The 15,011-nt window shown below is 44.4% G+C and overlaps 1 protein-coding gene and 8 non-coding genes across 9 annotated transcripts in view; 1 reads left to right on the top strand and 8 right to left on the bottom strand.

Annotated features, from left to right (window-relative positions):
* Positions 1 to 2,199: 2,199 nt before the first annotated feature.
* DNAJC5B (DnaJ heat shock protein family (Hsp40) member C5 beta) overlaps positions 2,200 to 15,011 on the top strand; it is a 33,242-nt gene continuing 20,430 nt past the window's right edge. Inside the window, exon 1 of the mRNA XM_064660732.1 lies at positions 2,200 to 2,325. Within this exon, the coding sequence (XP_064516802.1) occupies positions 2,219 to 2,325 (107 nt within the window). The 5' untranslated portion in view covers positions 2,200 to 2,218. The remainder of the gene's footprint in view (positions 2,326 to 15,011) is intronic.
* TRNAA-AGC (transfer RNA alanine (anticodon AGC)) lies at positions 5,076 to 5,148 on the bottom strand. The gene has a single exon. It is a non-coding gene; the product is annotated as a tRNA-Ala (tRNA).
* TRNAY-GUA (transfer RNA tyrosine (anticodon GUA)) lies at positions 5,469 to 5,557 on the bottom strand. The gene is given in 2 exon segments: positions 5,469 to 5,504; positions 5,521 to 5,557. It is a non-coding gene; the product is annotated as a tRNA-Tyr (tRNA).
* On the bottom strand, positions 6,259 to 6,331 carry TRNAA-AGC (transfer RNA alanine (anticodon AGC)). Its single transcript has one exon. It is a non-coding gene; the product is annotated as a tRNA-Ala (tRNA).
* TRNAY-GUA (transfer RNA tyrosine (anticodon GUA)) lies at positions 6,655 to 6,743 on the bottom strand. The gene is given in 2 exon segments: positions 6,655 to 6,690; positions 6,707 to 6,743. It is a non-coding gene; the product is annotated as a tRNA-Tyr (tRNA).
* Positions 7,876 to 7,951, bottom strand: TRNAY-GUA (transfer RNA tyrosine (anticodon GUA)). The gene is given in 2 exon segments: positions 7,876 to 7,911; positions 7,915 to 7,951. It is a non-coding gene; the product is annotated as a tRNA-Tyr (tRNA).
* Positions 9,312 to 9,400, bottom strand: TRNAY-GUA (transfer RNA tyrosine (anticodon GUA)). Its single transcript is given in 2 exon segments — positions 9,312 to 9,347; positions 9,364 to 9,400. It is a non-coding gene; the product is annotated as a tRNA-Tyr (tRNA).
* On the bottom strand, positions 12,367 to 12,455 carry TRNAY-GUA (transfer RNA tyrosine (anticodon GUA)). The gene is given in 2 exon segments: positions 12,367 to 12,402; positions 12,419 to 12,455. It is a non-coding gene; the product is annotated as a tRNA-Tyr (tRNA).
* TRNAY-GUA (transfer RNA tyrosine (anticodon GUA)) lies at positions 13,639 to 13,727 on the bottom strand. Its single transcript is given in 2 exon segments — positions 13,639 to 13,674; positions 13,691 to 13,727. It is a non-coding gene; the product is annotated as a tRNA-Tyr (tRNA).

Raw genomic sequence — 15,011 nt, 5'->3', positions numbered from 1 at the left:
AGTAGCTAGACCTTAAAGGTGATTAATCACTAGAAAACTGAACAGGCTAGTGAGTTTAAATTTCCACTGCTGAATAGGTTATTAAAATTATTTTATGACAAAGTACAAATTACATAACATTTTAGTTCTTCAGAATTAAATTCATTGTAACTTTAATTTTGGTTTATGCTTCAGCGTTGCCGTGTAGCTGATCAGCACTATGTAACAGATTTTTAACTAATGCTGTCTACCTGTGACTTCACATGGTTGCCCACCATTATCTGGTGCATTAACAGGGTTGATGTGCTTTGCTTGATTCCAGTGTGATCAAGATAGATCCCAGGATTATGTTAAATATGCTCAAAGCATACCATTATTAACAAATAACATGGTAACTACTGCAGGTGGTAAAGTAATATCTAGATGCTCATATGCAATTTCATTCTTAATTATTAACATAAAAACTGAAGTTCAGTCCATTTAGTTGATGGATTGTGTACAACACTTAAAAGTAGAGAGGAATTTTTTTTCAGCAGATCACAGGACCCTAAATTGTGTGCTAGATGATCAGAAAAAAAAAAATCAAAGTAAATATGCATAAATTTAGGTCTTTTAGTAAATCAATTACTATGTGCCAGAATTACTCAGTAGATTATATTTCTCTGTGTACTTACATGGTATTTGATTTTCTCTTCCATATTGAACAAAGCTGAAGAACTTAAAAGTGTTACATGGCTGGTTCTGAACCAAAATGTGGCCTAGTAAATAATATATGAATAATAGCATGATAGTGTTTCTTGGTCAGCATTGAGAAGAGTATAATAGCAGAGAGGGTAGTCTTATCTAACAAAACCGGTTCTCAAAATTTTTTCTTATGGCTGGGGTTACAGCTCACTTTTAGGCTTTTTCTGTGATCACTTTTCAACATTTGGAGGTGGGTGCAATGTTCAAAGAAATAAAAAAGTTGTGGTGAGGGTTTTGTTGTGGCAAGTCTACCATTAAAGATTTGCAGCCTTCTCTCATGAATCGTAGGTATCTTCATCTTGTGTTTTAAATTATGGTTTATATAGAATCATTTGGGTTGGAAGGGTCAAGATTATCTGGTTACAAATCCCCTGCCATGGGCAGGGACACCTTCCATAGACCAGGTTGCTCAGAGCCTCATCCGGTCTGGCTTTGAACGCTTCCAGGGATGGGGCATCCACAGCTTCTCTGGACAACCTGTTCCAGTGCCTCACCACCCTCACAGTTAAGAATTTCTTCTTAATATCTTAACTTAGCCTCTTTCTGTTTATAGCCATTCCCCCTTTGACCTTGTCAAAGGTCCCTCTTCAGCTCTCTTGTAGGCCCTCTAGGTACTGGAAGGCTGCTAGAAGGAGTTTCTGCTGCATGAGTTTCTTTGTGTCACCGCCTAGCAATAGCTAGGCCTGGGTTAAAAGTATTTGGTTCTTCAAATACAAGAGAATGAACTGTGAACTGCAGGAAGGTAGTCGAATCCACTCAGTGGAGTATCACTGGTTTGTCTGCTTCTCTTCTGTGCTGAAAGAAGGAACAAAAGATAGATCTGAAGTGGACTAAACCTGTCGGTCTGTGCGTAGCCTTTGCTTGAACTATACTGTAAAGGTACCTTGTTAAATCTATCACAAGCTCATGAATTCAGCCCAAAATCTTGTATCTCAAATAAGATAGGACCCTGATTGATGTCAGTATTTCACATGCAGAATGTTGTGATAAAGTTACTTTTATAATGCGAAGGTCAATTCTTGGTATCTAGTCTTATTACCCAGGTCCAGATTCATTCCACCTGTCCTCAGACTTGTGAGTTAGGAATGCAGTCATAGTGAGCACACTATAGAGTTAATAGAGAGAGACATAAACAATCACAGATAAAACTAGGTGGGAATATAATGTTCGGTTATTAATGCTGAAGCAAATTTAGGCAATCAATTCAGTGACAGCAACATCAAGCCTTTAGTTTGAACAGTGGTACTAAAACAAAAGCTTCTGTTCTTTGGCTTTTCCATTTTCTCATGTTTTTCTAATTGTAAAATATCTCAAAGGACAGAGGATAATTAAGAGGAGATTTTATTCTAGATTCACTTTCATGTATTTTTAGCCGGTTACTGCCTCATAAAAAGCTATTAAAATGAATGATAAGAAATACTATCCATATATACTTGCAGTCCCTGGTGTTTTAAATTATGTTTTACATTGGCAGCTTTGGTAATGCACTGCCAACATGGCTGAACAAAGGCAACGTGCTTTGTCAACATCAGGTGAAGCATTGTATGAAATCCTGGCACTAGAAAAAGGAGCAACACATGATGAGATTAAGAAGTCCTACAGGTATGTAAAGTGTGCTTTGCTTATGTGTCTGGAATGATTATACCAGGTAACTTTTTGAATTACCTCTGCTGTAGACATTCATTGCAACAATCTTTTCTTTTTTTTTTACCTGTGAGCCTGAAAAGAATCCATGATGATGCAATGTGAATCTATTGATTTCATCCCACAAACAATCTGTGCTTTATCTGAAATGTTTTAATCTAACTGCATGAGAGGTCAGACTGTTAGGATAAACTAACACAGGCTGTGCTTGTGAAGCACAGTCTTCGAATATTGCACCCAGTTCTTGTTTTATAACAGCTTTTTCCTGAAGTATGTTGAAACGTAAAGCCAATGCAAAAAAGTGCTATAATGATAATTTGAGAAGTAGAGTCAGAGATATAAAGAGTTCAATTCATTTATCTTGTCAGAAAAAAAAAAGAAGACCAACAGATTATTTGATTATAGCGTGCAATATCCTTGAAAGGGAAAATTGCTAAGTGTAAGAGGGTTCTTCACTTTATGAAGGCAGGCATAACCAAAACCAATGCTTGGAATTTGAAAATTATTTGAGCTGAAAAAGGTACATGGTTTTAATTGTGAGCGTAACCAACTACTGAAAAATATGGCACAGAAAACAGTAGTTTCTCTATTGAAAAAGAAGAGAGGACATGAAGACAAGTTTTACCCAAAGACAAGTTATCAAAATGGTGAAAAATATTTTAGTGGTGAAATGTAACAAGACCTAGAAGTAAGACCAGAAGATTTTATGGGTCATTTTGCTCCTAAATCTGTTTGACTGCTGTTGAAAGAGAAAGAACTTTAAATGTCATGAGTGAAATAAATTGTATTGGCAGTGAAATATATCAGACATGTACTTTCAGGTTTAAGAAATATTGTAAAGCTTTTATTACAGCATCATTCTGGGTGTTGTTTGTTGCACTGTATTACCAGTTAAACTTTAATGTGGCTTGCTTTTCCTATGAAATGTAAGAATATATTTGAACTCAGAAAGGGGTTATGAAATAGGTCTACTTGTGTCATTGCTTAGCTTGAATTTTGCCAGAACTCTGTCCTCCATGTTTTTGAACAAATTCATTTCTCCCCTTTCTGTTCCTTTCTGCCCATGAAGGCAGACGTAGTGACTGTCCAAACTTTTCACACAATGGAAGGAAAACTGTTGACATCCCATTGTTCTGTTGTCTTGCATAATCATACCACTGGGGAAAAAGCTTACTACATTATCAAATTCACTCATGACTTGCACCTTCTGTGTCCTTATAGTATAGCCTGGCTGCAGAAACTATATTTTGTAACAAACCTCATGTCTTCCTGTTGCTTTTACATCTAATTTTCTGTAAAGTAGGCCTTCTTTAATCCCCAATGGAGAGAGTTGTCATGGAAGAACGTAGAAAGAAATTAACTTTATTTAGTGCTGAACATGAATACAGATGATTTACATAGTGATCTATGGCAAAACTGACAGTGGTGCTTTCTCCATCTCTATTAGTAATTAGAGAAAAAAAAAGGCTGCTTCTGACTAAAGTGGAAATGTCAGAGGGATTCACTTTTAATGGAGTAGCTGTAAATATTTGCAAGATAAAATGATGAGTCAGTCTCATAGATTTGCTTTAATTATCTTTTAATTTATGCTAATCCAAAAATCTGCTACTGAACTGGTATTCTTTAGTACAAGGTATAAAACCAGCAATACCTGATTCTGAGTTTCCTGCCATTATTAATTAAGTCACTATTAATCATACTACTACAGCCCGGGGCAAAATTTACTTTTTAATAAACATGACAGATGTACCTCTCTGTGCTTTTATTTGGAGTTTGACACAATCTAATTTATCAAAGAGTAAAGCTAATAGGCTTCTAATCAGCAGAATTTCAAAGGAGGTCTGTTTATCTTCAATACCATACAAAAATAATCTTTAGAATCTTTTTTTTGGCATAATAACTTGAACTGTACTTTGACTTCTGCTTTCCAGTCTGACAGTGAAGTAATATGCATAAAGATACTGGATTTCTTTTCTTCAGAAGTTTCAAAAGATCCTGTTTTATAGACTATTTACAAAAAAAATCATAGAGTGATTTGGGTTGGAAGGGACCTTAAATATCATCTAGTTCCATTCCTCTGTCCTGGGCAGGGACACCTTTCACTAGACCAGGTTGCTCAGAGCCTCATCCAGTCTGGCTTTGAACACTTCCAGGGACGGGGCATCCACAGCTTCTCTGGACAACCTGTTCCAGTGTCTCACCACCCTCACAGTTAAGAATTTCTTCCTAATATCTAATCTAAACTTAGCCTCTTTCAGTCTATAGCCATTCCCCCTTGTCCTATCACTGCATGCCCTTGTCAAAGGTCCCTCTTCAGCTCTCTTGTAGGCCCTCTAGGTACTGGAAGATCCCAGTTAGGTCACCCTGAAAGCTTCTCTTTTACAGGCTGAATAATACGGATTCTCTTAGCCTTTCCTCATAGGAGAGGAGCTCCATTCCTCTAATTAACTTGGTGTCCCTCCTCTGGACTTGCTCCAACAGGTTGATACCTCTGTGACAGAGTATAATGGTGATTAAGAAATTTATTAGGAAATATGTGAAGTACTCTGAATGGCATTTAATTACTGCCAAACAAGGAGGGATAATGTTTTGCCTGTGCCAATGACCTATGCTACTCCTGATGCAGTCTTTGGGTACAACAAAGGCTCCCCACAGACCCAAGAGGACAAAGGACACCTATGTGTCCAGGTAATGGGAATTAAAAACTTTGGAGAATGCGGGCATCGATCCCACTCCCTCTCGCATGCTAAGCGAGCGCTCTACCACTTGAGCTAATTCCCCATCCTGCAGCTCTGCCTGAGGGCCTCTCCCCTCCCATGCAGCTACCCCTGATTAAGGATGCCCTGCACCCAAAGCCTGGGCCTCCCACTGGCGTTGCTCTCACCCCACCCTACCCCCCTCACTTTCCTGCTGGAGGTGCAGACAACCCTGGTGGTCAGGACCAAAATCTCCTGCCCAGGGTTCACTCCAAACTGCTTGTCCAGTTGTATTCCTAAACTGAGGCAAGAGCTCAAGGCTGGGCAACCATTGAAGAGGAGCCACCTGGGCAGGGCCAAAAACACAGCAGTGCCACAGGATCTGGGCCAGAGCCAAAAACACACTCCTTCGAGCCGGAGTTGAACCAGCGACCTAAGGATGGCCGTGGAAGGGAGCCTACAGTCCTCCGCTCTACCAGCTGAGCTATCGAAGGAAGCACAGGGCCATACCCACTGCCTCACCCATCACACACTCATCCAGCACTTCCACAGCCATGGCACAGCATCATGCCTCTCTTACAACATCCTGCTTCAAACAGACTCAACTCCAACATCACAACACCTTGCTCAATCCCTTTAGCCCATCAATCATGCAAGCCACAAACAGAAACACTCCCTGCTTCCTTGGACATCAGCGATAGCTGCACTCTCCTCACTACCACACACAGCTTACCCAGATCCTTCCCCAACTTCCCTTCATTCCCTTTCACTCTGCTGTCTTCTGCCCTCTGGTCAAGCATCAAACTAAACAAAACTGTTCCATAACCTACACCTAAGCAATAGAAGGTCATGTGCAAGTCCTCTGAATCTCTCTTTCTCCAAGCTGAATATGCTCACTCTCCTCAGCCCATCCTTAAAGAGAAATCTCCATTCCTTGGGATCCTTGGTGGCCCTCCACTGAGGTTGCTCCATTTCATGGATTTGTTTTCTGTACTGGGCTTGATATTTGAGAACTGTCAAGCAAAGACAGAGAAAATCAGTTCTTCTGTCAAACTGCCCGTAGTGCTTTTGATACAGCCCCAGATGTTCTTGTCTTTTGTAAATCTGGGCACACCATAAATCTCCCCACAGCCCCCAGTGGACAGAGGGATCCCACCAAAGGGTCCTGTGTCCAGGCAAGGGGAATGAAAAGCATTGGAGAATGCGGGCATCGATCCCGCTGCCTCTCACATGCTAAGCGAGCGCTCTACCACTTGAGCTAATTCCCCACCCTGCAGCTCTGCCTGAGAGCCTCACCCCTCAGAGACACTCACCACTGATTCAGGAGGCCCTGCACCCACATTGGCATTGCTCTCAGACCACCACCAGCTCATCCACTCACTTTTCTGTTTGAGGTGCCCCTTACAACCTTAGTGTTCAGAAGCACCATCCCCATCTTACAGCTCACCCCAAAATTTCCTTGGTTGGTCATCTTCCTAAACTCAGGCAAGAGCTCACAGCTGAGTAGCCTTTGAAGGTAATTCACCTGGAAAGAGCCAAAAAGGCAGCGGCACAGCAGGATCTGGGCCAAAAGGACCCTCCAAAAGGACACTCCTTCGAGCCAGAGTTGAACCAGCAACCTAAGGATGGCTGTGCAAGGGAGCCTACAGTCCTCTGCTCTACCAGCTGAGCTATCAAAGGAAACACAGGGCCATGCCCACTACCTCACCTATCACACACTCATCCAGCACTTCCCTCGCCACTGCACACCATCTTGCTTCTATTCTAACATCCTGCTTCAAACTTCAAACAGCCCCAACTCCAACATCACAACACCTTACTCAATCCCTTTTGCATGTCAAATCATGCAAACCACAAACAGAAAGCTCCACAAGCTCCTTGGATATCCTCTACAGCTGAACTCTCCTCACAGCCAAATAGAGCTTATCCATATCCTGCTACAACTTCCCTCCATTCCCTTTCGCTGTGCAGTCTTTTGCCCTCTGGTCAAGTACCACATGAAAGGAGAGTCATTGCTTTATTCCTACAAACTGGAAGGTCATGTGTAAGCCCTCCAAACCTCTCTTTCCCCAGGGTGAACATTCCCATTGTCCTTGACCCATCCACTTAGAGGAATCCCTCCATTCCTTGAGATTCTTGATGGTCCTCTTCTGAAGTTGCTCCATTTCATTAATGTCTTTCCAATACACAGGATCTCAAAACTGGACACATTAATTGAGATGACATTTTACATCTATCAAGGAAAGTGGGAGAAAACAAGGTTCCCTGTTAGATTGGCCATGCTGCTATTAATGCAGAATTGGATGTTCTCCTACTCTTTGTATTGTGGGTAGGCTGCAAGCACTCAAGGCCCCAAGAGGACGCAGGAACCCTGGAAAAGGACCTTGTGTCTAGGCAATGGGACACATGAAAATGGAGCACTGGAGAATGCGGGCATCAATCCCGCTCCCTCTTGCATGCTAAGCGAGCACTCTACCACTTGAGCTAATTCCCCATCCCGCAGCTCTGCCTGAGGGTCCTCTCCCCTCCCAGACACTTACCCCTGATTCGGGATGCCCTGCACCCAAAGCCTGGGCCTTCCATCATCCTACTCTCATACCACCAACAACATTCCTTCTATATGTGACCCCAAATAAACTCAGTGGTCAAGACCACAACTCCCTGACCAGAGTTCTCCCCCAAAATATTTTGTCTGGTTGTCTTCACGACTAAAGATCAGAGCTCAGCAGTGGACAGTTCTTGAAAAGAGGCCACTTTGGCAGGGCCAGAAGTCAGTGGTGCCACAGGACCTAGGCCAGAGCCAAAAGGACATTCCTTCGAGCAGGAATTGAACTAGCAATCTAAGGATGGCCTACAGTCCTCCGCTCTACCAGCTGAGCTATCGAAGGAAGCACAGGGCCATGACCACTACCTCACCCATCACACACTCATCCAGCACTTCCACAGCCACAGCACAGCTTTAGGCACAGCATCATGCCTCTATTACAACATCCTGCTTCAAACAGGCTCAGCTCCAACATCACAACACCTTGCTCAATCCCTTTAGCCCATCAAATCATGCAAAACCCACAAAAAGAAACACTCCACAAGCTTCTTGGACATCATCTTCTACAGCTAGACTCTTCTCACAGTCAATCAGATCTTACCCATATCCTGCTGTGACTTTCCTTTATTCCCTTTCACTGTGCTGTCTTTAGCTCTACAGTCAAGAACCAGACAAATATACAGACACTCCTCTACTCGTGTATGCTGGAGGGTGGTGAACAAGACCTCTGATTCTCTCTTTCTCCAAGTTGAACTTTCTCACTCTCCTCAGCCCATCCTCAAAGAGAAATCTCTCCATTCCTTGAGATACTTGGTGGCCCTCCACTGAAGTTCCTCCACTTCATTGGTGTCTTTTACAGTACTGGAGATGAAATTTGGAAAAGGCCACAAGTTACACCAGAAGAGGTTTAGATTAGGAAAAAATTTTCATGGAAACAGTTGTAAAGTATTGCAACAGTCTGCCCAGGGAATTGGTGGAGTCACCATCCCTGCAAGTGTTAAAAAACATGTCACTATGGCACTTGAAGACATGATTTAATGATGAATCAGGTGGTAGTGCTGGGTCGATGGTAGGACTTGATTATCTTAAAGGTCATTTTCAACCTTAGCTATTCTATGATTCTGTGATCTGTCAAGCAAAGAAAGTCAGCTCCATTGTTGAACTGCTGTAGTGCTCTTGACACAGCCCTGGATGTCCTTGTCCTCTGTAAATCCAGGGCACATCATAAATCTCCCACATCTCCCAGGGGACATGGGACTCCCACCAAAGGGCCCTGTGACCAGGCAAGGGGAAGGAAAAGTTCTAGAGAATGTGGGCACTGATCCCACTGCCTCTCTCATGCTAAGCGAGCGCTCTACCACTTGAGCCAATTCCCCACCCTGCAGCTCTGCCTGAAGGCCTCTCCCCTCACAGGCACCCACCCTGATTCAGGATGCCCTGCACCCAAAGCCTGGGAGGCCCATTTGCATTGCTCTCACACCACCACCTCCCCACTCACTTTCCTGCTGGAGGTGGCCATGAAAAACACTAGTGATCAGGACCACCATCGTCCAGCCCAGGGTTCAACCAAGTCTGCCTTGACTGTTTGTCTTCGCAAAGTGAGGCAAGAACTCAAGGCTGGGCAGCCCTTTGAAAGAGAGCCACTGGGGCAGGGCCAAAACCACAGCAGTGCCACAGGATCTGGGCCAGAGCCAAAAAGACACTCCTTCGAGCCGGAGTTGAACCAGCGACCTAAGGATGGCCGTGGAAGGGAGCCTACAGTCCTCCGCTCTACCAGCTGAGCTATCGAAGGAAGCACAGGGCCATGACCACTACCTCACCCATCACACACTCATCCAGCACTTCCACAGCCATGGCACAGCATCATGCCTCTATTACAACATCCTGCTTCAAACAGACTCAACTCCAACATCACAACACCTTGCTCAATCCCTTTAGCCCATCAATCATGCAAGCCACAAACAGAAACACTCCCTGCTTCCTTGGACATCAGCGATAGCTGCACTCTCCTCACTACCACACACAGCTTACCCAGATCCTTCCCCAACTTCCCTTCATTCCCTTTCACTCTGCTGTCTTCTGCCCTCTGGTCAAGTATCGACAAAGGATAGCATTTCCTTTACTCTGTAATCTCCTACAAGCATGAAGAACATGTGTAAGCCTTCAGATTACTTCTATAGTCTGAAAATTCTTACTGTTCTTGGCTCTTCCACAAAGACAAATCCCTCTATTCCTTGAGATTCTTTGTGGCCCTTCACTAACATTTTTCCATTCACTAATGTTTTTCCTGTACATGAGATCACTTGCTCTCAAGTGTCCTGGTGGCCTGGTCACTGCACTTGGTTCATGTGTGTCTTCTACACAGAGGCACAGAGTTGGGCACTGTCATGTCTTTACTTCACAGGCAGTTAAACATCACACAGTTGCTCCCTCCCTACCTCCCCTGCAGTGGGATGAGGAAGAAAACTGGGGAAAAATAAAAAAGGTAAAATTCATGAATTGAGTAACCACCTCATTTATGAGTTCTTCCTTTTCCTCCTCCACTTTCAGCAGCTTACTCTCTTCCTCCTTTTGTTCTTGTAATGGCCCTGCTTTGGAGTAGTCTGCATTGTCCACTTCTTCCTCCTGTTCACTCCTAGAAGCAGCTCCTTCATCCCTTATTAAAAGATTTGACTTCTACTTCCAATATTTCTTCTTGTGTATAGGGGCAACTGTTATTAGTACAGGTTGGTTATTCGGTTCACATGCAGTGTCTGTCACTGGGACTGGGATAGCCAAAGTGCCTGTCATTTTGTTGTCAGGTACAAAGACCTTCTCTTCTCCTTGTTGTTACTGACTAGTGTTGAACAGGGCTTGCTAGGCCTGAGCCAGGCCCCAGCACATTGCAGGCATTTGTTTCTCTCTGGAATTACCAGGGCAATAGCATCCTTTTCCCAAATATTTTACTAGTTTTTCAGGATTCTGCACTTGTTCAGGAGTGAAATTCCAAAATGTTAGAGATGCCCTCTGTCTTAGGCACTTGTCCATACTATCACACACATCCTGCCACTCATAACTGTTCAGCCTCAGGGCAAATATCTGACTGGTATTCTTAAATAGTTGTTTGAGCCTAAACAAGGCCTGAAATACAATCAGGAGATCTAACAATAGGAACATACCAGTTTGAACATCCTGACAATATTCAGTTTTCAAAAGCTATTGTAATTAGCCTGAAGGATAAGGGGAAGATGGAGGAAGGTGTCTGCCCCATAGGTTGGCTCTCCGGGGCGGAAAGGTAAAGGATGTAATTAAGAATAGTTTCCAATAGATGGCTCTAGAAGTACAGAGAAAACAGCAATACTTGATTACAAATACCAGATTAGTCTCACAACCATTGATTTTATCATATCATAAGCCAGTGTTACAAAGTACGACAACATGATAACCTTAACCCAGTCCCCAAAGGTGATAAACAGCAAAACAGGGAACATATACGGCAAGTAAGATGCTACATAAGGCAACTCTGAGAACAGACTTAACACCTCTGAAACCAAATAAATCAACATTGGGACCAACTACTATTAAACTAAATGATGAATGCTTACAACAAATTTGTTTTAACATACTCTGGTCGGATTTGTCATTATCTAAACCCTTTGAGCCCCATGCTGGGCACCAAAAAGAGCTGTCATGGTTTAACCCAGCAGGCAGTTGAACACCACACAGCCGGTCACACGCTCCATCCTGCATGAGAGATGGGAGAGAACTGGAAGCAAAAGGAAAATTTGTGGGTTGAGAAAAACAGGACAGAAAAGGAAGGGGGAAATGTCAATAATAATAACAGAATTAGAACATACAAACCAAGTGATGTACAACATAATTTTTCTAAACTTGCTGAATGATGCCTAGACAGCCATTTTCCAAGCAGTGGCCCCCAGCCATCTTTCCCTCGAGTTTATATATTGAACATGATATGACATGGTATGGTATATTCACCTGTCTCAGCTGTGCCTCCTAGCTTCTTGTGCCCCCAGTCTCCTCACTGGTGATGTGGTGTCAGAAGCTGAAAAGTCCTTGACTTAGCGTAAACTTTGCTTAGCAACAACTATAACATCAGTGTGTTTTCAACATTATTCACACTCTAAATCCAAAACATAGGTATTAGGAAGAAAACTAACTCTCTCCCAGACAAAATGTATTTATAACAGGTATACTACTCTAAATGCCATCTATCAGATAATGAGGAAAGTCACAGAATACTTTCCCTCAATCCAGAGGCCTTGATGCTGTCAGAGAAGCCTGGGATGCTGTCATCTACTATGCTGCCCAGGTTTGATGCAAGCTTCCCACAGCTTCCAGAAGACAAGGAAACTTCACCAAAGGACCCTGAGTCTAGGCAAGGGGAAGGAAAAGTGTTGGAGAATGCGGGCATCGATCCCGCTGCCTCTCACATGCTAAGCGAGCGCTCTACCATTTGAGCTAATTCCCCACCCTGCAGCTCTATCTCGGGTTGTCTCCTCTCCCAGGTACCCACCTTTGATTTGGGATGCCCTGCACCCAAAGCCTGGGCCTCCTATTGGCATTGCTCTCACACTACCACCCACTTGCCCTTGACTTTCTTGCTGAAGATGCCCCCTTACAAGACAAATCTTAGGACCACTATCCCCTGCCCAGGGCTCACCCTGGGCAGCCTTTGCTGGTTGTTTTCTCTTGCGAAAGGAATGTCCCAAAGCTTGGACAGCGGTGCAGCAGTGTCTGGGGCCAGAGCCAAAAGGACACTCCTTCGAGCCGGAGTTGAACCAGCGACCTAAGGATGGCCGTGGAAGGGAGCCTACAGTCCTCCGCTCTACCAGCTGAGCTATCGAAGGAAGCACAGGGCCATGACCACTGCCTCACCCATCACACACTCATCCAGCACTTCCACAGCCACGGCACAGCATCATGCCTCTCTTACAACATCCTGCTTCAAACAGACTCAACTCCAACATCACAACACCTTGCTCAATCCCTTTAGCCCATCCTATCATGCAAGCCACAAACAGAACCATTCCAGAAGTTCCTTGGATTTCATCTTCTACAGCTGGACTCTCCTCAAACAGAGCTTACCTATATCTGGTTGCATCTTCCCTTCATTCCCTTTCACTCTGCTGTCTTTTGCCCTCTGGTCAAGCATCAAACAAATATATAGCCATTCCTCTATTCCATAACCTTCTGCAAGCCTGAAGGTCATACAGAATGTCATACAGTCATACTTTGAATCTCCTTTTCTCCAGCCTGATCATACCCACTTTCCTCAGTCCATCCACACAGAGAAATCATCCATGCCTTGAGATTCTTGGTGGCCCTCCACTGAGATTGCTGAATTTCATTGATCTTCCCTGTACAGAAAATTCCTGCTGGCCCTCCAGAGGGCCATTTCTAGAGGGCCACATCTATTCCATTGATGTCTTTTCTGCGTAAGGGATCTCAAAATTGGATACAGTACTTGAGATGACATTTGATGCCTTCAAGCAAAGAGGGAGAAACCTCTGTTAAACTGCCTATGAAGCTCTTACTGCAGACCTGGATGGTCTCCTACTCTTTGTATTCTGCGTATACTGCGAGCACCCACAGCCCCTGGCAAAAGGCCTTGTATGCAGGCAAGGGGAATTAAAAGCATAGGAGAATGCAGGCATTGATCGTGCTGCCTCTCACATGCTGAGCAAGCGCTCTACCACTTGATCTAATTACCCACTCTGCAAGGCTCTGCCTGAAGTCCTCTCCCCTCACAGACACCCACTCTGACTCAAGACACCGTGCACCCAAAGCTGGGCCCCCAAATGACCTCACTCTCACACCACCAATGCACCCACTCACTTTATTGCTGGAGGTGATCCCTGAAAGTCCCAGTGCTCAGGTTCTACCATCCCCTGCCCAGTGTTAACCCAAAACTGCTTCATCTCCCCCATCAAGTGAAACAGTTCAAGGCTGGGCTAACCTTGAACAGGAGCAACGTGGGCTGGGCCAACAGGCAGCCGTGCCGCAGGATCTGGGCCAGAGCCAAAAGGACACTCCTTCAAGCCGGAGTTGAACCAGCAACCTAAGGATGGCCGTGGAAGGGAGCCTACAGTCCTCCGCTCTACCAGCCGAGCTATCGAAGGAAGCATGTGACCTGGACACCTCACATACTCATCACACACTCATCCAACCATTCAGCTCACACCACTCCCACGTGTCTTCATGACTCTCCTTTGCAGGAAATAAGAAAGACTTGCCTTGGATCACATCGTCTGTCAAGCCTACAGCTCCTCACAAGGACAGGCCCAGCCATGGAGGCTCTCTCCAAGTGAGCATCCAGAACAGATGGCATTATAATCATGGCAAGACAGGGACAGCTGCAAGCAAGGAAGTCACTGCACAGATCAGAGTGATGATCATGTCCAGTGACTGACAGTCAGGTCCAGATTGACAAGCCAGGGCTTAGGTCAATGTAGGAGATTCATCTGCACATCACATCTGGATCCAGGGTCTCTCTGGCTTGATATTGCTATGGCTGTGGCCATAACTGAGCTAGAAAGAGCACGGAAAGAGAGTGAAGGCCCAGAAGTGAACATAAAGAGAGCTCCTGTGATAATGGGTGGAGGTGAAGACCCCATGTGAGGCAGGTCAGGGCCATTCAGACCTATTCAGGTACTTGATGCCTGGATGAGATATAATGGTTACCATGCAAGAGAACTGGCAGTCCTCCACTCCACCAGCAGAAATTATTGGTGGACCATCAGGGTCCACTCCCTGCTCTCCATCCGTGACTGTGTTCTCAAAGCATTCAGCTTGAGTGAGTCCTCAGGGCATCTCGATGTATACCTTCTCCTCCAAGCAGCCCCAGATTAGGGATCTCAGTGTCTTGCTCAAGACTTCAACCACTCAGATCATGCCAACCTCCAAGCATGGAGACTGCACAGGACTCCTGGACAATCTTCTTCTCCTGCCTGGCTGACCTGAGGTCAGCTACTGAGAGGGTCATCCTGGACCACTTGTTCTGGGATAGACATAAAATGTCAGGTCCCTAGAGAGCAGTCCTGGACTGCTCACTCTGACACGATCAGTGTTCAGGATACCCTTGGGCTAAATTAAGGCAAAACAACTCCAAATGATCAATTACAAAGTTTCGTTTATGGCAGCAGTAATTTAAACTTTTCTAAACAGCCCATGGCAGAACAGTGTTTTAAACTTTTCTGAATTAAACTTTTCTGAATTAAACTTTTCTGAACAGCACCTGGCAGCAGCAATTTAAACTAGTAAGGAGAGGAAGAGAAGAAGAAGGAAAGATAGGAAGATAGAGGAAAAGGTCCGGACCACCACCCAGACTTCCAGCGCTGTCTCTGGTTTGGTTCCTTTGGATGTGGGTGCACACCCTGCCCCTCTCAGTTGCACTATTATTGACT

The sequence above is a fragment of the Pseudopipra pipra genome, chromosome 1 (assembly GCF_036250125.1).
Source record: "Pseudopipra pipra isolate bDixPip1 chromosome 1, bDixPip1.hap1, whole genome shotgun sequence".
In the NCBI taxonomy this organism is placed as follows: Eukaryota; Metazoa; Chordata; class Aves; order Passeriformes; family Pipridae; genus Pseudopipra; species Pseudopipra pipra.
This window is presented reverse-complemented; position numbering and strand designations above follow the sequence as displayed.